This window comes from Populus alba, chromosome 15 (assembly GCF_005239225.2).
Source record: "Populus alba chromosome 15, ASM523922v2, whole genome shotgun sequence".
Classification (NCBI taxonomy): Eukaryota; Viridiplantae; Streptophyta; class Magnoliopsida; order Malpighiales; family Salicaceae; genus Populus; species Populus alba.
The window spans coordinates 4,451,828-4,474,049 of NC_133298.1; the positions used below are offsets into that span (position 1 = coordinate 4,451,828).

Below are 22,222 nucleotides of genomic sequence, written 5' to 3' on the forward strand. Positions count from 1 at the left end.
ATTTTTATGTTTAGTTAATTTAGTTCTATTATTATGATTATTTCAATAATCAAACTTACTTTTATTTAATTTAGGAAAAAATTAATTATTTGTTAGCACTTTCATTAAAAAAATAAATATTATCTCTTTTTATTTTTATTTTTACACAAAATAACAGATGAGTTGATCATAATAATATAACTAAATTTTTTACTAAATAGAAAAATTAAGGGACTAAATAAAAATATGGGCTAAGAAAAAAGGAAATTCTTTTTTGCTTGGGAGAGATGCACAAGTGTCACCTGCACAACTAGTCAAATTATGTTAATTTGAGAATTATTATTTCAGTTGTACTAGTGTGTATTTTATTGTGATAGTTTTGGTAAAAACGCTTATTTCTCCTATGTTTTAAGAATTTATTTCAAGAAAATGGAAAAAAAAGTGTCAAGGGTAAGAAACTCAAAATTGATAAAAAAAATTAAATTCTCAAAAGTTCAATTGGAGAATTCTAACTTTCTAGTTAATACTTTTTTAATAAATTAAACTCTCTCAATTTAATATAAATATATAAAAATAAACATTTCAACTCACATGTACAATGTGTCTGCAATAACCAATTAGCCAATGGCACCTTTCCAGTAGTTTAGTTATTATCCTTTTCACCCTTTTTTATGTTTTTTAAGAAATTAAAACGACTAAATTATAAGAAATTTATTTGTAATTAGCTATATTTTTTTTAATTACAATTTATAATTTAACTATGGAAACTAAACTTGAAGGTTTCACCATCAATGGTAAACTACTAAATATCAATATTTATTAGAAATTTTTTTTAATGAAATAATATTTATTTTTTAAAATATTTTTTATTTAAAAATATATCAAAATAATTTTTTTTAAAATTTTTTTTAATATTAACACATTAAAATTATTATAAACTCTAAAAAAAGTAATTTTAATAAAAATTTTAATTAATTTAAAATAAAAATAAATAAATAAACTTAAATAACAAATTAGAACAAAAAATTGAGACTAGGGAAAGTAGGCAAAATCTGTTGATGTGAATTAAACCAAAATAATTCGACATGATCTACCTAACTAGGCCAATTAGGTAATTTTCTAAGTATAAGACATCAAATTAAAGGGGGGAAAAAAAAAGTCCCCAATCCCTTTCCTGGACGTATGGAATCTTTAGTCCTCTAATAGAACCAAAAAAAAAAATTATATATTTTTATTTTTCTTATAAAAAAATATAAAAATGAATACTTTTAAAAAATATATGAAAAGAAAACTTTTTTCCCATAAAATAAAAGAATTGTTTTTTTTCGTCTACCTAAAGTGATGGCAATCCTTATATTGATTATTTCAGACCAAACCCATAAGGCTCTGAAGTCTCTTTCTCTCTAAACACAGGCAAAATCATGGCTTTGGAACTATGGGAAACACTGAAAGAAGCCATAACAGCATACACAGGACTATCACCAGCTACTTTCTTTACGGTTGTAGCTTTAGGATTGGCCGCTTATTATGTGATATCAGGTTTTTTTGGTGGGTCTGATCATCATCAACATGTACCAAGACAATATGAAGAGCAGATGCAACCTTTACCTCCACCTGTTCAACTTGGTGAAGTCACCGAAGAAGAACTAAAACAGTATGATGGTACTGACTCTAAAAAGCCTTTGCTTATGGCTATTAAGGGTCAGATCTATGATGTTTCTCAAAGCAGGTAAAGGCTCAATCTTTTTTTGGTATTTTTGGTTGTTTTTTGCTTCTGTGCTGTGAGTATTTGTGGGTTTGTTTTCTTTTATGGGTTGATGGAATTGTTTTGTATTTTTTTGGATCAAAGGGTGTTTTTAGCTTGTAAATTTTTGGAATTTTGGTTTGAGGTTTTAGTTGATTCTAAGAAATCAACCTTCTTTTCCTTGTTTGACTTTTTTGGTGTTCTTTGTTTTGATGGTTGATGCTAACTCTTTTTTCGTTCCTGTGTGGTTGATGCTATTTTTTTATTGTTCTTGCGGTGAATCTCTAAAAAGGTGCTACTTTTTTGTGAATTTGTCAGTGAAAAGTTGCAATTTTTCAAATCCCTTTTAATGGATTATGAGTGTTAAGTTGACGTGTAAATCTAACTTTTTTCTCTCCCTTTGTGATAAAGACTTGATTTTGAATGCATTATCTGGGTAATTCGGTAGGTTATGTGGTTTTCTTGACTTTTTGTTTGTGTTTAACATGTTTATCAGCAATTTTATGGTGTGGTTTGAATTTAACTAATGGATGAGGCTTCATTCAGACACTGAACAATAAGTTAAAGACTAAAATTTTGCTTTCCGGCAGTTGTTTTCACAATCTTTTGTACCTTGGATTGCTATAAACCATAAAAAAACTATGTATATGATCAAAATTATAGACTTAACAGCTCATTTGCTGCTACTAAATTAATGATATTGAGCATCTTGAACATTGTGGAGGAAGGTTTATGTTGTGTATCTGTGACCTCGCTCTATATTCATATTGCTTCTTTGTTAGTGATGAGTGAGTTTTGGTCCATCCCTGTGCTTGCTATGAGACATTTGTGAATCTTAAGCGTACCAATGTGCTCATCTTCAGCGTTGGTGTACCTTAATTGTTGTTGTATGTGATGAACAAACAATGACTAGGACCCTTTTTAGACATGATTTCAGCAAATCTTCTTATCCCTTAAATGAAAACTATAAGTACAATTACATCATGCATTTTATAATCAGATGACCTGACTCCTTGGAGGTACAAGACCTAAAGGATCTGTTTGCCACTTTTTTTTTCAGTGACTTGTAATGATATGCAGTGGATGTTAACAATGACTGTGAATTAAAATCTTTTCAGATGAGGGCTGGATGTTAATCTTGTATGAGACCATGAATTCTGTGTATCAGGATACTCTTATAGTTTAACTTTTCTTTCAATGTACATTCTCTACACAAATTTTGTGCAGAAACTTCTAAGCTTGCTGCGCATGTTTGTCACAGGATGTTTTATGGACCTGGCGGACCTTATGCATTGTTTGCTGGCAAGGATGCTAGCAGGGCTCTAGCAAAGATGTCTTTTGAAGATAAAGATTTAACCGGTGATGTCTCTGGTCTTGGTCCATTTGAATTGGAAGCCTTGCAGGACTGGGAATACAAGTTCATGAGCAAATATGAAAAGGTTGGAACAATCAAGAATACAGTTCCAGTAACTGATGGAACCTCCACCAGTGAACCTGCTGCAGAGGCTACAGAAAGTGATGCTTCCAAGCCTGCCGAAGATGGTCCGGCAGCTACTGCACATGTCGAAACCCCCGCCGTCGCTGAATCCAAGGAGGAATAGTGTTGCCTTCAAGTGCTCATTTGAAGTCGGCGAAACATCCCCAATGAAGAAAGAGTTACTGTTTGAACGCATGTTTTTGGTGGATCTTGCCACCTGCATATTATGTTTTAGCATCTTACATTTCTCAGTCTAGATGCTCCTATTATAAACTTGCTTTAATTTTCAGTCTGTTAACTAATAAATTGGTTATATAAAGTGTCAAATTTAACTTGTGTTGTTGTTATGATTGTAGCAGTTGGTCAGCAATCACTCTGATGGATTATGTATTATTATTTAAGATACAGGAACAAGAAAATGAAAATCTCTTTATGCCTGCAGAGTCTATTTCATAAATCCCAAGCAATGCTGAACTTTGAAGCTAAGCCTTGGAAAGAGGAGAGAAGCAAGGGGAAATGCCCGCTGCTTCTCGTATGCATGATATGGAATTACTAATGAACAGCTACACAATCCCTTTACATTTTTCTTAACATGAACCTCAATTTCGGAAATGAAAACAGTTTTTTGGAAGTCTGGCTGTTCAAAGTGAACGCTTCCCATGGTTGGCGGCGGCTCATTTGTAGCACTTTAGACCTCTCCAAGTTCCATCTCTCGTGCAAATTCAGCTAAACCTGTGATCCATGCCTTTGGCCACCAACCAACCGTAAGTTGATTATATACTGTGTTCAATGTCGAAAAGAAATTCCAGCAATAGAAAATTTTCTAAGCATGTTTTAATGTAGCTCAATTCTTAGTAAAATATATGTTAAGTTATAGTAAAATTACCTTTATACTCTTTTGGTCCGAAAAAATTGAGCCTTTTAAACGTGGGTGTTGATGTTTTTTTTTTGTTTTTTTTTAATAATAAAAATATTTTTTTTCCTTCTAAAATCAATAAAATATAGAATTGTTGACCACGAACTTTTTTGACTTTGCATAAAAATATTTTGGGGTTATTGAATTTTAATTTATAGTGCAATTTTATCATTAACCTTGAGAGAGACGAAACATGAGATTAAACATATAGGAATATTTTTGTACTTTCATATAGGTATTTTATGTACTTGTCAGGGTTAGGGGGTATTTTGGTATTTTTTTAAAATTTTCTTAATGCTTAAAGCTGGTATAGTTGGTGTTCCCACCATTCAAGCAACGCGTGTGATTTCACCTAATAGACATAACTAACCTTTCACCATCTTTCTAAATGCATCGTTATGCCTTCTTCTGTTTGGAGTGATGTATGATAGTTGAATGTGGTCATATTGTTGATGGTGGTAGTTTGATTTTTTTCCTTCTTTTCTATATTATTGTCTTTTCTGTTTTTTACTTTTTAATTTCAATTTTTATTATATTAATTTCTTATTTTGATCTCTTTTTATTTATAAAAGTTCTTATTCATTTCAATTTAGTCATTTAATTTCAATTTCTTGTATGTTTGGTTTTTCATTTCGATCCTCTTTTTTTTTAAGTTTCTAATTTTGTTCCTTGACACTTTTGTTGAATTTTTTTTTTTTTTTTTTCAATTTCATCATTCAATCAAATTTTATGTTTTTTTTTTCTAGTTTGACCCTCATTTTTTTTTCCTTTTATTAAACCTATTTTTTAATTCAATTAAACCCTCCAATTGAAAAATCTTATCCCTCTAATTAATGTTTTTTCTCACCCTTATTTTTTTTTATCCTTTTGTGTAATTATTTTTTTTCTTGTTTCATCTTTTAGCATTTAATTTGTTGGGAATTCGGTTTCATACGATCTTATTGTTCTGCATTATTTTTTTTTTAACATTGATTTCATGATTATCTTCAAGTTTTTTCTATAAGTTTAATTCGTCTCGTGATTTAGATAACGATTTTTACATGCATTTTTTTTAAAATAAGTGTTTTTTTAGTTATTATGTTTCTATTTCATTTTTCAAGGTATTATTCTAATTTTTTATTTTTTTATATAAATAAAGTTTATTTTTTTAAAATAAAAAATATTCATTTTTTAAATTATGTTGTTAATGTGTTCGGCCTTATATAATATTTTTTATAGCGCGAGTTTATTCAATCAGTTTTATTTGTATTTATCTTTTAAGTCATGGTTTTTTTAGGATGTAAATTTATTATTTATTTATTTAAATAAATAAATTTAATAAATATAATCCGATACATATCTTATTTTATATTATAAAATATCTTAATCTCATTTCCATAAGTCTTTTGTTTTATATTTTGAATTTTTTATATAAAAACCACGCTGAAACAACTTGTATACTAAGGTATTTTTTTTTTTATAAAAAAAAAACAAATTTACAACCTACGACTTAAATGACTATATACTGTAACTAGTTTTACCCGACGAACTTCAATCTGCTGCAGATGATGACCCCCAGGGCTCTCAAATTTCTTCACCGTGACGAGCTTTGCAATGAAAGCAGGGCAACTGTTGGATCACAGGGCTGACTCTTGAGGTAGCAAATTTCGCTTTCTTTGCGCTGGCAGCTTGAAGGTGATCATCGAGCTATCATATCAAACACGTACACTCTATTTAATGCCCTGTCCCCTCTTTTGCAATTCCATGTCAAGATTTAATTCGTCTTGTGATTCGTGCCTTGCCGACTAATTCCTTGTTTAATACCTCAAATTGATTTTTATTATCAGATTTCAGCTTGAGAAACACATTCTTGTGAAAGAAGTTACGGACACATCATCTACTTTTGTCATATGAAGATTTCTTGCGTTTTGAAAAATATAATGGACAACAAATTTACACAGTTGAGTTCATCTCTTGAATTTTTAGGCCATTCATTTCAATCCTAGTTATAAGTTCCTGGAAAGTTGAGTTGATATGATATTTAACCAAATCAAGGTATGAAATGGTCAAGATTGGAAAAAAATAAAAAAAGAATTAAGTTGATTTGACCTAATCTATTCGGTTAACCTAGATAAAATTCAATATTTAATTTTTTGATTTTTTTTATCAAAATAATTATTATTTTAATGATTTTTTTTTTTAAAAAAATTGATTAATTCAAGTTCACCTTGCTAGCCCGAGTCTTTCAAGATCAACCTTCAACCTTCGGATTGGATTTAACACTATAATTCCAAGATTAAAATGCGAAGTTTAGCCACTACAAAATGACAATTTTACAAGGAAAAATCACAAGTTCATGGAAGGGCTTTCAGCCTGCATTCATTAGTCCATCAATCATAGGGTAGGGATCTGAGCAGTCTGAGATAATTAATCGTTTTGCTCCTTGAAAAACTTGGCCTTTTCTCCTAACCCTTTTTTAAGGGCACCTGTTGCTGTCAATTATATGAGGTAGGGCTACCAAGGAATAGAAAGATGTGTTTTTCAAATAGGATTGGATTGTTAATTTTGGCCCTATCTCCCTTCCCATCAGGTTGCTTGATCCCCTTATAAAGACATCAGACCTACTACAATTACTCAAAACATCGATCCTGTGTTTCTCTGCTTGAAAACCATCTCTTAGAACCTGTTTTTCATCATCTCATCAAGACTCAAATCATGAGAGCAGCTTACAGCCCTTTACTCCCACTTCTGGTTTTCAGCATAATCATGCTATCTTCACTCCATCCTTCTGCTTGCAGGCATGTCAGGCGAGCTACCTATGAGGAAGAACAGCAACTTAACACCGAGTTCTCTCTCCCACTCCCCCGGCGCCCGCCGGCTAATATTGCTCACACTGTGAAATTCAATGAAGACGACAAGGTCAAGAAGTTGTATGCTGCATCTCATAAGCTTGTCCCAGGTGGACCTAATCCACTTCACAATTGATTGGATTTGTCGGTTTTTGTAATTATCTGTTTCCATGAGAAGTCCTTGAAATATACTGCTTTGGAGACAGAAAATCCACTTGGTTCCTGGAAAGAATGAAAGATGGCCTCCCTCTCTGTAGTTCTTTCATTCTTCCCAGGAACCGAAGTTAGATTGAGTTGTAAGAGCACACCATGTATTAATTACCATGCTTAGTTTGTGTAGTAGTTAAGCTTTTAAGGAAAATGTAAGCTCATTTTTGCTCCTCGTGAGTGTGTTGCAGTAGTATAGTCCCACTCGACTGTATAATTGTGACATGTGAGCTGTGCATCATAGCTTCAAATGACCATGGAATCCAGTCAAAGTTAGCCGCTGTATGGTCAATTATTTTTAGTTATCTCGAAATCCTTGAAGAAAATTACCTAGCAAATAAGCTGTGTTATATAATGAAGAGGAAGCCAGTGATCAAAGCATTGATTACTGAGAGGACCGTGCAGCCAGTAGGGACACTGAAGACAAGAAAAACTACAAACACTAGGCTGGGGTTGACAGCTGACTTTATAGATGGAAGATTCCAACCTTTTTTCTTCTCTTCTTATCCCTGTGTCTTTAACCTGTAAGATCATGCGTCCATACAAGTCTACTTCTTTTTACAGCCCTGTTTGGAACGCGTACGTGGCTGTGATTGTGTACCAGCGTTTGGAAACGTGGATGTAACCACAGCCGTGCCCATGTTCTATATATAAAAGGCCTTAACCTATATATTCTTAGCTATGAACATTGCACTTCCTAGACCCTATTTATTGTTGGTATAGGATGACGGTCAAATGTGCTTGCTATATAGAAAGAAACTTTTCTAAATGTCTGACTGAAAATATATTGAAATTGATCACATGGATGGCTAACAGAGCATAGAACAGAAGGATTTTAGATCTTCATATCGAACTGTGTTAAAATTAACTTGACTAGCTAGTTGAGCACAATTGAGGAGTTGTTTAATTCTAATAAATTCCCTTTCAAGAACATATATAAGGAAAGCTCAAGGCAGTGAGTACACAGTTAACAAGATGGATTATTACAAACCCTAATTAAGATGTATGCTTGGTGATCAAGGAAATTCTCTCTCTCTCTCTCTCTCTCTCTCTCGACTTCTTAAATCCAAACGTTGAGACCACCATTCAAGAGGATTTTATTTATTCTCTTGAATACACCAAATCGACATCGATATATATAGAAGGTGTGTCATTAAAATCATCTGTGAAAAAGATTTAGTATTGGTTGATAAGGAAGCAGTTCTAAGATAAAAAAGAGGGCGAGAGGGAGAAGCATTATAATTAATGGATGGAGCTCAATTCTTGACAAGAATTTTAGCTGAAACCAGGCTGGTTATGCGCTGAGTTTTCTTATCAAAAGTAGACCGACATTATTATAGATTAATTCATGTGTCATGCACTGTTCTCTCTGCATCATCTTCAGTCTAGAGATTGGTTATTTCATTATTTTTCCTGCAGAACCCTATCCTATGTATAGCTGGTGCCCACCAACTCCCTCAGCCATCCTCCAGCCTCTTCAAGATTCCAAGTTATGCTTCATGCTTGATGAGCCCAACCTAATTACAAACCTGTCACTAAGCTCAAATTTTGAAAATATTTAAGGCGTCGATCAGTTTTTATGCTATCTTTTATGCTTATTTCACGCTCAATAGCAACACCCTAACATCATTTAATCTGTAGCTAGCTATATCCATCGATCCAGACGTCATATTTGCCTTGAATAATTAAATTGGCGAAGCCTGCACGCTGATAGAGTCAACTTGGATTTATCAGTTTAATAAACAGGAAAGCCGGTCCACCAACTTTACTGTTTTCTAGTCTCCGTGGGGATCAGGCAATGTAATTTGGCAGCATTGCATACTTTGCCTTTTTGAAAGACAGCTACAGAATGCATGTTCTATTCTTTTCCTTAACAAAAACATTCTACTGCAAGAGATTATGCTATCTGTAATAAGAAACCTGTGGCGTGGAGGGTTAAATTCTAGTGGCATCTGCGATCCGTACGTAGTCAGCCTCCTTACGGAGAAATGCTTTGTATTAAGGAATTTATATTCAGGAAAGGTTGTAGACTTCTTTTCAGAAAACTATAACGTACTACTTATGTGAAAGTATTCTTCCAAACATAATTATTAAAACCTGTAGCAGGCCCACCTGTCAATTCCAGAGAGTTTTATTTTGAATTATTTTAGATATTATAATAATTTTTCGCAAATTCAACGTCATTCGAAAATTACTTGTTACCTGTAATCTTACAGACAAGCAAGATCTGCCCTCAACATTAGAAGTACAGACAGCAAACCTACCATATTCCCTCTGCTCTAAAATCCATTTTCCTATCTATCAACCTCTCTGGTCTCTAATTCTATATCCCCACCGTTTTCATCATGAGGAATAGAAATCCTCAGCTGTTCCTTATTTTCCTGCTAGGGTTCCTGGTGCTCGTTCATGGCACCACTTGCCGCGATACCAAAAGATCTAGTAGCAGTGGAGAAACAGAACAAGGGTCGAAAACCAAACATTCTTCAATGTTTCTACAAGCCCTTTCTTCCATTTTTAAGGCTTCGGAATCCAGCACTAACAACATCAAGGCACTTCACACCGTCTCGCGCAGGCTTGTTCCCTGGGGACCAAACCCACTCCACAACTGATGATCGGATCAACAAAATCCCAATCTGTTTCCATTTGTTGAAATATATATAGTGTTTTTAAAATATTTTTGTTGAATAATCTATCTATACATATTTTCCCTATACATCCAGTTTTGAAGATTGCTGAATTAAAGTTTTTTTTTTTTCTGCGAGTACTAATTTGGGCAGCGTTGTATTATTGTCTCGATACACAAAACACAGAAACAATTGAGGCAAAGAAAATATATTTATGTTTTTTTAGTTTAGAAGACATAAATTCACTTTAAAACTATCATTTTTATTTTATTTATTTCTTCAATTAAACATATTTCTATCCTTTTTCTTCTTTTTTTTCTTATGTTAAAACATTTGCAGGACTGTTTTTTATACCACTAGAATGATGCAGTTGAAGTAGATAATTCTGTTTTGTCCAGAATTATTGATTTTGTATTGAACTGTTTGTCAATAGCAAGTTAAATAATGATGTTCCTTTGCAGCAAGATTCTCTGGATCATGAACAACTCCTGAATTGTTTTGTTTTTTCAAATGCTGACAGCCACTATTCCTGGCCTCCTGCCCACAGTTCATGTACACAAATAACTCACTTGTGCATCCTCACTTCTTCTTCTTCTTCTTTTCTTTTTTTTTTCATATTTTTTACATTGGAGCTAGCTACACAAGGGCCCATTATGCATTGGAAAAATAATCAAATATGCTCATCCACAAACTTCCAAGAACAGCATTTTATCTTCAACCCTAGAATCCAAATTGCCCCAGTTGCCTATTGCATCAAATATCATGAATTTAGCACAATGTTTTGATCCATGGAGAAGAGGGCTTTTGTTTTTATTGGAGAATATGATGAAAAGAAAATTATGGAGTTCTTATAATAAATCAAGAAGGTGTACGGGAACAATCAAATGAGACAGACATCTTCTTCTTTTTCATGATTTATTTTTTATAAAATACATTTGTGTCCAAGTTCACATAGCCCATGGCTTTAGTGATATCATCACAAGCTTAATTTAATTGAAAAAAATGCACAGTTACGAAATATTATTTTGACTTTTCCATATATATATTATTAAAAAATGCTAATTCTGTATAGTAATCACTTAATTTAATTGCCTTAATTAGCTGTTTGATGTGATGCACTTTCTGGAGGCATTGCAAGAGAATGCAGGTGTACTGGTGGGGGACCGGGTGGAGCTTTAATTTTATCCCATTTGAAAATAATAAAATTTAACTTTCGGTAGTGCTAAATAGCCAGGATAATACTTGCTTGTTTTTGCTTCTGATTAAATAAAATAACAGTTTAAGAAAAATATTTCAAGTTATGATTTGATAAAAATAGATTTAAAAATTTATATTTAATTAAAGTTGTTATAATATGAGTTTTTGCATGAATAATAAATGAAAAATAGGTTTTTATGAAGAAAAAATAAGTTATTTTAGTTTTTATAATATGAGAATTTTAAATATAATTATATATGAAATCTATTATAAAAACAAACTATTTGACTAACCAATAGTTTTTTTTTATAGTCAGTAAAAAGTAAAAATTATTATAATATCAAATTGTTTCTTAACGTGTATTTTGGTAATATGATGAAAAGTATTTTTTAATTAAAAATATTATTTTTTTTTAATAATTTTTTTATATCAACAATTTAAAACCATAAAAAATCACCTAAAATTATCAATTTAATACTTTTAAATAAAAAAACTTTTAAAAAATAGAAGCATGCAATTAAAAAAACTTTTTTTATCACAAGACTCATTTTACAATTCATTATACCTAAGCCTTGGTGTTCATGGCATGGCAACAACATTTTGTTCACAACTCTTCAACAAACAAGGCAATCAAGAGGAAAGGATGTGGTATATATTGCTAATAATCCTTTTCTGAAATAATTCCTCTTATGATTCATGCCATCAAAGGTTAAATTTATGTCTTATTCAATCCACTTACACAAATCTTGAGCTAAAAAAGTTGTAATCAATTTATTTTTTAATAATTAAGATAGATCCTTTTTTTTAATCTTGTTTTAAACCCTTCATTTGAAAACCTTATTCTTAAGTCATATCAATTCCTTAACTATTGTATTTGTATGGAAATTTTGGTCATTTGCAAAGTGAAATTGTGTTTTTTTTTCATTGAAAATTAAAATTACATTTTATTTTTGGATAATTTTAGAAACACATCTTTCATTATACTTTCACCATAATTATTAAACCCAACATAATTTGATGGGTGAATTCTAAACTCGACCAGCTTGACCTTTGATTTGAATTAAAAAAATTTAAAATCAATTTAAAATTAATTTAATTTAACCCGGAGAGTCAATTTATAATCTTGGTGACTCAATTAAATTTTGACTTAACTTTTTTAAAAAATATTATTTTTAAAATGATGTTGTTTTAATTTTTAATAAAATAATATCATTTTAATTAACCCAAAGCTAATTTAAATTAAAATATCGTAACTTATAACCCAAATTCTGAGCCATATCGGGTGACAAGCCGGGTTTATCAATTTTGCCTTTTACAGTGCTATGATCATGGTGATAAATTATGGAAGTAGTAGCTAAGCTTTGTTACAATCCTCTCTCACTTAAAAAGCTGTCCGTCCCCTAACCTCAAGCCCGCAGGCCCAAAATAACATGTAGGTAAATACCAAAAGGCCTGAAGCACATTTTCAGGCCCGAATTTAATTACTCGAGGCCCGTTAATAAAGCTCATATTGAGTTTATCCAAAACCCTAAATATCTCAACTCAACAAGGCTAAAGGATCATGTGAAAGTCTTCAACACCATCTTGAAGTCTTGCTAGTGGTAAGCTTGATTGCTAGCCGAAACTAGATTCCTGCAGGGTGTTTGATCATCTGTTCAAAAAATTGTCTTAAAACTCGGACGGACTTAATAGAGATTTAGATATCATTTTGAGTTAAAAAAAATAAAATTTTTTAAATCAACTCGAATCAAACATCTTAATCAATAATAGAGACAAAAATCAAGTTTTAAAACCATAAAAAAGACAAGGTAATGGATAAGATTAACGGTAATACTTCCAACAAACAAATCCAAGAAGACCATAGAGTCGTACAACGTTGCAAGAAGCATCATATTCCAGAATCTTAATCAGATGAGCAATAGTAGAAGAAAAACAAAAGTCCACACTCAGCATGTAAAGCAATCCATAAAAATCACACACTACCAGAGTAATTATAGCTTAAAATCCTTTATAGTTAATCAAAATCAATTAATTAATGTTTATAGTTTCAAAATAAATCAAATAATCATTTGGTTAGCATAAACCATCATGGATGATTTGGTAAGTTCGTCTTTGGCGATTTTTTTCTTCTTTTTTCCATTTTCATTTCTCAGAAACAGGATAAAATAGATAATAAAACAAAAAAGAATACACCATTAACTAAATAAAAATTTCTTTTATAGCTAAGTTTCTTTTCAATTGGTCCGAGATGTAAATGTGAGAAACTGGTGAGTTACCTAATGTAACACATCAAGACTGGTTAAGATACCGAGGACAGTAGACAAAACAAATACTAATACTGTGATGGGAGGGACAAGTTTCATGCTTATGTTGTATGGTCAAATAAGAACACTAGCAGTTTGGCAACACGTGGGATCCTGCACACACTCATTTTGTCCTGAATTTTCCCATATCTTCCTTCTTCTCAAGACCCTTGACTCTCAGAAAAACAAAGCAGTTATTTATTTAGTACAAGAAAAAGGGTGGTGGTTGTGGTTTTTTCAGTTGCCGGTGATCACTGCCGGGAAAAGACAACGGTGGACGAGATGGGGGATCCTAAATCCGATGACTGGTTGCCAGAAGGCTGGAGGGTAGAAGTTAAAGTGAGAGATAGTGGTAAAAAAGATAAGGTAATTGGTAACTGTTTAATTTTATCTAGTCTTTTGTTAACTCAAGATTTGGTCTTTCTGTGTTGGCTTTTTTCTGTTTTAGATATGTAGCTCAGGGTAAAGTTAAGATCTTTGCTTTGTTGTTGATGAAGAAATGACCCTTTTGGTTTTGCTGTCCTTTGTTTTTGGATCTTTAGGGTTTTTGGATTTTGTTGGTGAACTTTGTGTAGAAGTAATAGAAGTGAATTTATGTTTTTTTTTCTTTTTAATTTTTGTTAAGGCAAGTTAATTTTTAGTTGATGCGGTAATCGGTAATGCCCAGTACTGTGTAGGAATGGAAAGTTTGAGTTGAAGTTTGGATATGATGAGATGCATGCCCATTTGCTGTGCGTCTAGAAATTGGTTTGTAAATTTGTGAATGAAAGATTCAAACTTGAGCTGTGTTAAGTGAGATGAAGAACAGATTCAGCGAAGTGAAGTTCTTTTGTTTTGTTGGATTTTGATACCATGAAGCATTACAGTAAATTTATTTTCATGTTGTGACATGAAAATGAATTTTGAACTTTCCAGAAAGTAAATAGTTGTTGATTCTATTAGATAGGGCCTTGGACCAATAGCAATTTCCATGGCTTCGTTTTGCTTTTGCTCCCTTGAGTGGAAGCTGGAAAATAGAAAGAATATATAATTCATGGCTGCATTAGGGTTTCTTTCTTTCTTCTTTCTTTTTTAATGATTTTGGAAAGCCATTTACAATGAATAAGATAAGTTTGCACATTTTAATTGTTCGGTTATACAGAAGATGTTTATTTGATTGTATCAAATTATTCAAAAGTATGGAGTATGTGAAGCCACCAAAATGATTCCTGGATCCAGTGCTAAAGACTTGCTATTGCTTTGCTTAGCCCCCCAATATTTGCTATTCCTTGTTGAAATGAAAGGGTATTCTCTAGAGTAATGCTAAAAGTCTTTGGGTTACAACATCTTAAATTGTAATGGCTTTTTATTTGTTAACTAGTGCCACTTGGCATAGTTTTCTTATGCAAGCTTTACTCGACTCTTATTTAATGGAGGCATGACCATGTCTTTCAAGATACGATTCTGCTTGTCTTTGATTATCAGTTGAAAGTTGCTTAAAGTAAGAATGCAGCAATAAAAAGATGTTACATGAAGTAACAACTTTAAATCATCTTTCAGCTGAAAATCTTATCTTAAATCATTATATTTATTGCAGTTTTATTTTCCTCCCACGGGTGGAATCAGATTCAACTCCAAGATTGAGGTATCTCGCTATCTCAATCTAAGCCATCCTAAATCTGAAGAAAAGGAAGGAAGCAATGACCAGTGGTCCTCAAACAAGGTCTGAGGAAGCATGCTGCTCTTTTGGGCATTTTTTTGTTCTTTTTTTCTTGGTTATATTATCAATTTATTGGAAAAAGCTTTTAATGATCAAGCAATCTAGGTTGTAATCGAGAAGACTGTACCAGAAGGGTTACCTCTGGGATGGACCAAGGAAATCAAAGTAACAAAGAAAGGTGGCAGAACCAGAAGAGACCCGGTATGGAACCCTGTACTTCCTCTTATGGCAAAACTTCCTCATGAGCTCCTTAGTCCCTAATATGAACATCATCCCATATCCACAATTCTCTCAAATCTTGTTTCCAGAAATACTTGTTTGTCATGTTAACTTCAATTTGTATGCTACTCATGCTCTAAAGTTAATGAGTTGCTAATATAGCTCAGCCTCTAGGGATTCATATAGTATTTAACTTAACCTTATTTTCTGCAGTTTTACACTGACCCTGTAAGTGGATGTGTTTTCCGCTCCATGAAGGAAGCACATCGCTACATTGAAAGTGGTGTGGTAGGAAAGCTGGCGTTCAAGCGAAACCGCAAAGACAACTATGTTGTAGAGTTGAAAGATGATAAAACCTGTGTGGGTGCATCAATAACTAGCTTCGATTCTCACATCTTTATATATTTGGTTAATCAGATATTTTCTTTAATTGCACCCTCCAACTGTTTCCTTATATAGATTTACGTAGTAATTGATTTTTTTTTGGTTAGTTTGGTCAATCTCTCTTTTGGTCAGTTCAGTCCTAGGATGGCCTGTCCATCTGAGATTTGTCAAAATGTCCAATCTGCGACCAACCAGGATAATGAAAATACACATAATGAGACGCTTTTATTGGTAAAAAAAAGTGTTGTTTATTTACTCATCTTGACACTTATTTAACCACCGTTACTTGTCTCCAAAATTGGAATGCTCTTTTGGCATGTGGGTTAGGCAATCTCATCTAGCTCTGCTATCTTTCTTTCAACGTGTAAATAGTTGATTGGAATTAAAAATGCCTTACCCTTCCCCATTTTCCTTTATAAGATGGAGTCAAGAAATCTAGTAGCACCAACCTTTTGCCTCCGACAGTAGAGTACTCTTTTGGAGTCTAACTGCTTGTTCAAGTAGCTCTATCCCCTTCATATGCATGTGTGTATGTCTAAATAGCAGCATTAAAACAGAAAACAACCTTATTTTTAATTTATCCACCTTTTCTTGCGTCTAAAAAGCTGTTGTGCTTCTGTAGTGTCAAAGTGTATTAGCTTTCAGGTAATCCCAATCTTCCACTCATCACATGATCAATTTATCTGCTTAGCAAGAGGAAGATTTCAGTGTGGTCTCAGATTTTCAAGGTTGAGGCATTTAGTTACCACTTAAGCACCATTTCTTGCCTAAGAAATTTGAGTATTCTTTTGAAAAGTGATGGTCTGCGAGTAGTTTTGTGCTTCTGCTTTCTAATCATGTTTGAACAGATCCACTTTGTATGTCCTTACTTCTGAAACTGACACTAAGGCACAAGCTACTTTGTTGTGCATGACATCTTGCACTGATGAGTGCTTTTAGCAACATTGATGATTGTCTAACTTTATTTTCTGGTGTTCCTTAATTGGAGTGCCAATTGAAACTATTGATTGGATTAAATTTGGTAATCTTCAATTTGTTAACTTTTTTTAGTACATTTTCTTTTTCTCTTGTAGTCACCAGCTGTAGCCAAGAAACAAGATTTGGAAGTCAATGAAACACCAAGTCCAGTTACAGGTGACCAGAGCTGGAAGGCATGTGAAATTGCAAAACATGAACAGATACTCAATTCGGCCTCTACAGGAGAGTGCATAATTGTCTCTGAACATACTTCTGATCAGTATGAGTCAGTAGCCAAGAAACAAAAGTTGGAAGTCAACAGAACGCAAAGTTCAATTACAAGTGAACATAGCTTGAAGTCATGCGAAATAGCTAAAGATGAACAGACACTCAACTTGGCCTCTGCAGGAGAATACACAGCTGTCTCTGAGCATACTTCTAATCAGTGTGTGTCTGCAACTAAGAAACAACGATTGGCAGTTGACAGAACTCCAAGTTCAATTATAAGTGACCAGAGCTTGAAGTCGTGTGAAATTTCCAAGGACAAACAGATACTTGCTTCATCCTCTACAGGAGAATGCACAGCTGTCTCCAAGCATACTCCTATCCAGTGTATGTTCATAAATTTCCTATCCTTGCCAAGAAAAATTTGTGTGTAGTTGCTTTCTTACTATATTTTTTACCCTTCTTGCTTCTTTTCTCATTGCTTCTTTCTATAAAGAGGTGAGTGTAAGAAGATGGAAGGGATGAGGTTGGGAAAATAGTTCTACTTTTGAGTATTTGATAGTTATTTATAAAAGGAGTTGGATGTGTAACTTGACAACTTGCTGGAGGATGTGCAATTTCTACAGGATTCCTGAGTGGGGTTTTGTTGGGTGAATTTCTGGGGGTTATTACTCTGAATCTGCATACTAAGACCTTGTGATCAGTATGAGTTTTCTTAATGATGCAGGTGGAGTAGGAACTGAATCAAGCAGCTCAGAATTTCCTGAGGATAAGGGTTCCAACCAAACAGAAGAGAAGTGTGATTTTGTTAGGGCTTCATTTGTTGAAGATCCTTCACGTGGTGTTCCAGAGGATAAACTATTATTGGAAGTTCGGGAGACAAGAAAGGAAATTCAAAGGGCTGGATTAAGAAAATCCAAGAATAAAAATGATATCAACCTTCCTCGTCGGGCCTCAAAGCGTCTTGCTGGCATTCCACTAGCTCCAACACCAGAACTGAAGACAATAACTCGAGTTCGTCGAGCTGCAGTTGAACCAGGTAATGAGATAATTGCTAGTACAAGTGAGCAGGCTTCCTGTGGTGAGCTTGACACTGAGCTGAATACAAAGAATGCATTTGACACCTCCAAAAGCACAGAAATGCCAGTGGAGTCAAATGAAAGCAAGCATGGTATTGTGGATATGGAGCATGCTGGAAAGGCAGGATCAGGAAAGGAGCGGGACAAGAAGCATGAATGTGCTGTTGTTTCATCTCCTGGTAAACTCGATTCTGCAGAACATGGTCGAAAGATTGAAACTGCCAATAATAGTGGTGAGAAGCCAGGACTGCCTTTCGACCTGCCACTTGAGGAGTTATGGCAAGATCCATGCATTGCCTTTGCAATAAAAACTCTCACTGACGCACCTGTTGATTCTGATAGCATTAAAGTGTCATCAGGTTCAAGCAATAATGAATTTTTGGGCATGGCTGCTTTGGATGAGCGTGCTGGGAAGGAAGACATTGGGAATAATGGAAATCTGTTTATTCCAGAACATGCTAGAGGGGTTGAAACTAGCAACAAGGCTGACGAGAAGCCAGTATCTCCTCTCAACTCGCCTTTTGCGGATGTGTGGTCAGACCCCTGCATCGAATTTGCAATAAAAACTCTCACAGGTGCCATTCCACTGGACTTTGATGTGGTTCAGGAGTGCCTTCCGCAGCAAGCTGGCTCTTTGCAACAACAACAGGGTAGTGGCTTCACCTTGCCAAAAGTAGGTGAGTTTTGCCAAGCTGAATTTTTATGCCAGCAATTTGGCACTTCAGAGAAGCCTTCATTTAATCAAGCAGCTTTGGCAGGGCCTGCATTGCCGCACGCTAAACATGTTAATTTAGGATACTCAGCTGGACCCAGTCGACGGCAGCATAGCGAAGAAAGAAGCAATAAACGTCGAAGATAAGCAGTCCTCTTGTTTTGATTCAATTGTACAGATCGGAAAACTTTTCTGGATGTGATTATAATTTTCAGAACAAGATCATCCAAAGTTCTCTTGTTAGTTGTACCAATTCACTCTTGTACTAATGTAGTTGTAATCAAACTTTAACTCAGTAACTGCTGTAACTGTTAGAAATTTTCAAGTTTAGTTACCCTCTTTGGGATTGTTGTTGCTTGTAATCCATCTTAGTTCTTAGCCACCAAATGGTGTTTCACATGCAGAAGTACTTGCGTGGTTGGCCACGTTACCACAAAAACTCGAAGTCTGTTCTTACAATCCTTTGGGTATGATTAACTTAACTCTAAACCTGTCCTAATGTCGAAGTAGTTTGCGTGCATTTTTGAAATAAGCATGAGAGCTCGCTAGCAATCTGAGCCAATGTTCAAAAACCAAAAGAGGAGGTCCAGACATGTTTCCAATAATCCATGTTGCAGTTGCTGCCTTTCCTGGAAACAAAGATAAAGGGTACGTTGACTACAGTCTACGGAAGTCCATGTTGAAATAACAGCCATGAATATAAGTCCTCAGAAGCATTGGAGAACTCCACATTCAGTAAATTTAAACTTCTCATAGGAACGCGGTGTTCTCTCAGATTTTAATTTTTTTTTTTGTTAAAATTTATTTTTTATGTTTTTAGATAGATGTTCTTTTCCATTAGATAGTTAAAGAAATCAGTGATAATTTTTTTTTTTAACTATGTTTTTATTTTATTTTTCTTTTCGATTTCTAGTTGCCCTATACATTTTTGTTATTTGTATTGTGAGAGAGAAAAAAAAAAAAAGTAATGAAAATTGAAAACGATGGGCTCCTTTTGTTTTGTGCAAGGTTGATCAACACTTAATAAAATAAGCTTGAATACTCATTTTTTCAAAAAAAACATGAGTGGTGTACATAAAATTAAAATTGCATAATTACTCTTGAATGGAGGTGAGAATTTATTTTTAGTAATTTTGTAGGTTGTTTTTAGTTAATATTTTAAAACATAAACATCAAAAACGTATTTAGTTAGATAAATAATAATAGAAATATAAAATAAATCTTTTTTGAAATATTTTTGGAGTGAATTTCATAATAATAAGTACATGTATTTATTTTCGTTGTCTCTGTTTTTTTTTTTTTCTGAAACAATAATCAAATGATCTATTTATGAAAGGGTTGGAAAAGTAAATTTTATTATTGTGTGTACTTAAGTTGATCCGAAAATACTACTGAGGTACTTAAATGTGTTTAAAAATATAAAACCTTGAATAAATGAAAAGAAAAGGAACCGCCAAAACCCATCCAACTTGCCGCCAATTCGTTGCTGGTATAAACCCGATTTCTTTTTGTTGTCCACAATTTGTTTGATGAAATTTCTCACAGCGAGAAAGAACCCAAACTAAAAGCAAAAAACAAGAAAATGCAAATCCAAGTGAAGTGCAGCTGTGGAGCAGAGAATTGTCGAGAATGGGTAGTAGTTGAATTACAAGGCACAGTTGAACTTAACCCTTCTTTTTTTCAAACCCACCTCCAAAACCTCCAAATTGGTCAACTTTGCAGACTTTCCTCTTCTTCTCAGGTTCACATTAAAAAACATTTCAGAAAAGTTTGTCTTTTTACTTTCTTTTGATTCTGCAAGTGATTTTCTTATCTGGTTTTTTTTTTTTTTGCAAGAATCTAACAGTTTTGAGTAAGTGATTTTATGATGCGAGTTTTTGTTGTTTTGGTGCAGGAAAGCTATACTTTCACTGTTGGGTATCATGAGTTGACAGGGTCTAAAGTGACCTTGAAGAAGCCATTGTTGGTTTTGAAGAAAGTTAAACGCTTTATGGATGTGGATCAGAGTGATGACAACAACAAGGGTGACTTACCGTCGTCTAAGGTTGAGTTGGATGTTATTGGGATTATCAGGCATAAGATTTTGTTCAAGACAAGACCCAAGGCATTAATATCCAGTAAGTTAATATAAAAACATGTTGCTGTTTTATGGTTTGCTCATGTATTATCCAGTTAAGTTAATACAACATGAAAGGCAACATGTTGCTGTTTTATGGTTTCTTTTTAGTCCTGGGGTTATCATCCCATGATCCCAACTTTTGCCATTCATTGATTTCAAAATTCGATCTAATAGCAGCCTTTTCCTCTCTTTTTTTTTTGTCATACATAAGTGTGAACTTAAAAAACAATGATCTTTTGTTTTTTATAATAGACTGAATTGTAATCAATATAATTCAAAATAGACAAGGAAAGGAAGTCTAAGAGTAAGTTGAAATTGCTGCTGGGTTCTTTTTTTGGCTCTTGAGAATTCGTTACCAGCCTAGCTGAGCTGACGAGCAGTAGCTAGGATTTTGGCTAATTAGTTTGATGTGGCTGATTTGGGGTAATTGTGACTCTGAAAATGAGTGGCTGTATTTATCTTTATGGTTGTTTTGAAGAAAATTATTATTCCTGAATTATATTACGTACCCCCCCCCCCTGGCTGAATGAGTCTGTCTGCTGATTTTTTGGTAAATAGTTGTCCTGCTGATTTTGTTGATACTTCTTCTGTTCTTTTGCCTTTCCTTTTGGAACTTATTGTATGGTTGTTCTATCTTCAAGATATTTGTTCATCTTCATATAACTATTCCGCTGCACAAACTTGACATTTATTCTTCCTCCTTTTGTCTTTCGTTCCTCTTAGAACCGCAACCGTTGGTGAAGGGAAGAGTCAGACCTGCAGGTCACGCTGTTCCAAACTAATCGGCACGCAAGCATACGTGTCCATTTGCAGACTCGCCAAGTTGAAGCAAGACGCTATTTTGGTTAACTCTGCAAATTTGCATGAAAGAAAACCAGCTGAGGATGTGGATTGGTATCCTTCATTGCTTATTCATCTCAGGTCTTTTCTATCAGGATGAAACTCTGGATGTCTGATAGCTGAATGTAACCTTGTATCTGAATTCCAATACATAATTTTTCAGCATTCCAAGACATTCTTGAGGTTACCGTTTTCTGAATATAAGATCCCTCCGGTGTACTCAGCCATCCTGCCTGGATTAATCTGGACAGGGAAAATGGGAATATCGTGCGTGCAAAAACCATGGCTAGTGCCTTGTGGGACAGCCTTCCCTTCTTCAACCCACGACCGATATTAGCTTTTGTTTTTCGAAATCCATATTTTAGTGCCGCTGATTTTCTTGAACTCAATTCTTAGCATTTATTTTGCTCAAACAAAATAGCGAAACAAAATCTGTCGAGGTTACCTTGGCTAAGTGTCGAGCAGAACCGTGGAACTTCTTAACATGCTACTCATGAGAGCCATTACTTTTTGACAGCTCACTGTGTAATGCTAGACTTTCCTCATTGATTAATGGCTGATTTCATTATAAATATAAAATAAAAATAGGAAAATAAAACAAAGAAAGAATCTCGCATCTCTTGTAAGCTTCATCTTACTCCCATCATGAAAAAACAAGAGAAACTCCTTAAGATTGAATAGAACTAGGCAACTAGGCACACATTCTATAAATT

General features: G+C 33.8%; 3 protein-coding genes across 7 annotated transcripts; all 3 read left to right on the plus strand.

Moving 5' to 3' along the window:
* Positions 1-1,313: 1,313 nt before the first annotated feature.
* On the plus strand, positions 1,314-3,534 carry LOC118056428 (membrane steroid-binding protein 1). The gene is made up of 2 exons (XM_035068638.2): positions 1,314-1,708; positions 2,985-3,534. Exons 1-2 carry the CDS (start codon positions 1,401-1,403, stop codon positions 3,322-3,324), a joined length of 648 nt encoding a protein of 215 aa, XP_034924529.1. The 5' UTR covers positions 1,314-1,400; the 3' UTR covers positions 3,325-3,534.
* Positions 3,535-13,085: 9,551 nt separating this feature from the next.
* LOC118056429 (uncharacterized) lies at positions 13,086-18,912 on the plus strand. Of its 5 annotated transcripts, none has more exons than XM_035068640.2 (7): positions 13,086-13,641; positions 14,852-14,977; positions 15,080-15,175; positions 15,407-15,553; positions 16,651-17,146; positions 17,487-18,515; positions 18,597-18,912. In XM_035068640.2, exons 1-7 carry the CDS (start codon positions 13,558-13,560, stop codon positions 18,695-18,697), a joined length of 2,079 nt encoding a protein of 692 aa, XP_034924531.1. In that variant the 5' UTR covers positions 13,086-13,557; the 3' UTR covers positions 18,698-18,912. The 5 variants fall into 5 exon arrangements, with proteins under 5 accessions (XP_034924531.1, XP_034924533.1, XP_034924530.1 ...); XM_035068642.2 differs by having other exon boundaries at positions 13,089-13,641; positions 17,487-18,511; XM_035068639.2 differs by having other exon boundaries at positions 13,098-13,641; positions 17,487-18,912.
* A 1,060-nt stretch (positions 18,913-19,972) lies between these two features.
* On the plus strand, positions 19,973-21,684 carry LOC118056430 (uncharacterized). The gene is made up of 3 exons (XM_035068643.2): positions 19,973-20,291; positions 20,445-20,667; positions 21,393-21,684. The coding sequence occupies exons 1-3, from the start codon at positions 20,133-20,135 to the stop codon at positions 21,449-21,451; spliced, it is 441 nt and encodes a 146-aa protein (XP_034924534.1). The 5' UTR covers positions 19,973-20,132; the 3' UTR covers positions 21,452-21,684.
* Positions 21,685-22,222: the final 538 nt, after the last annotated feature.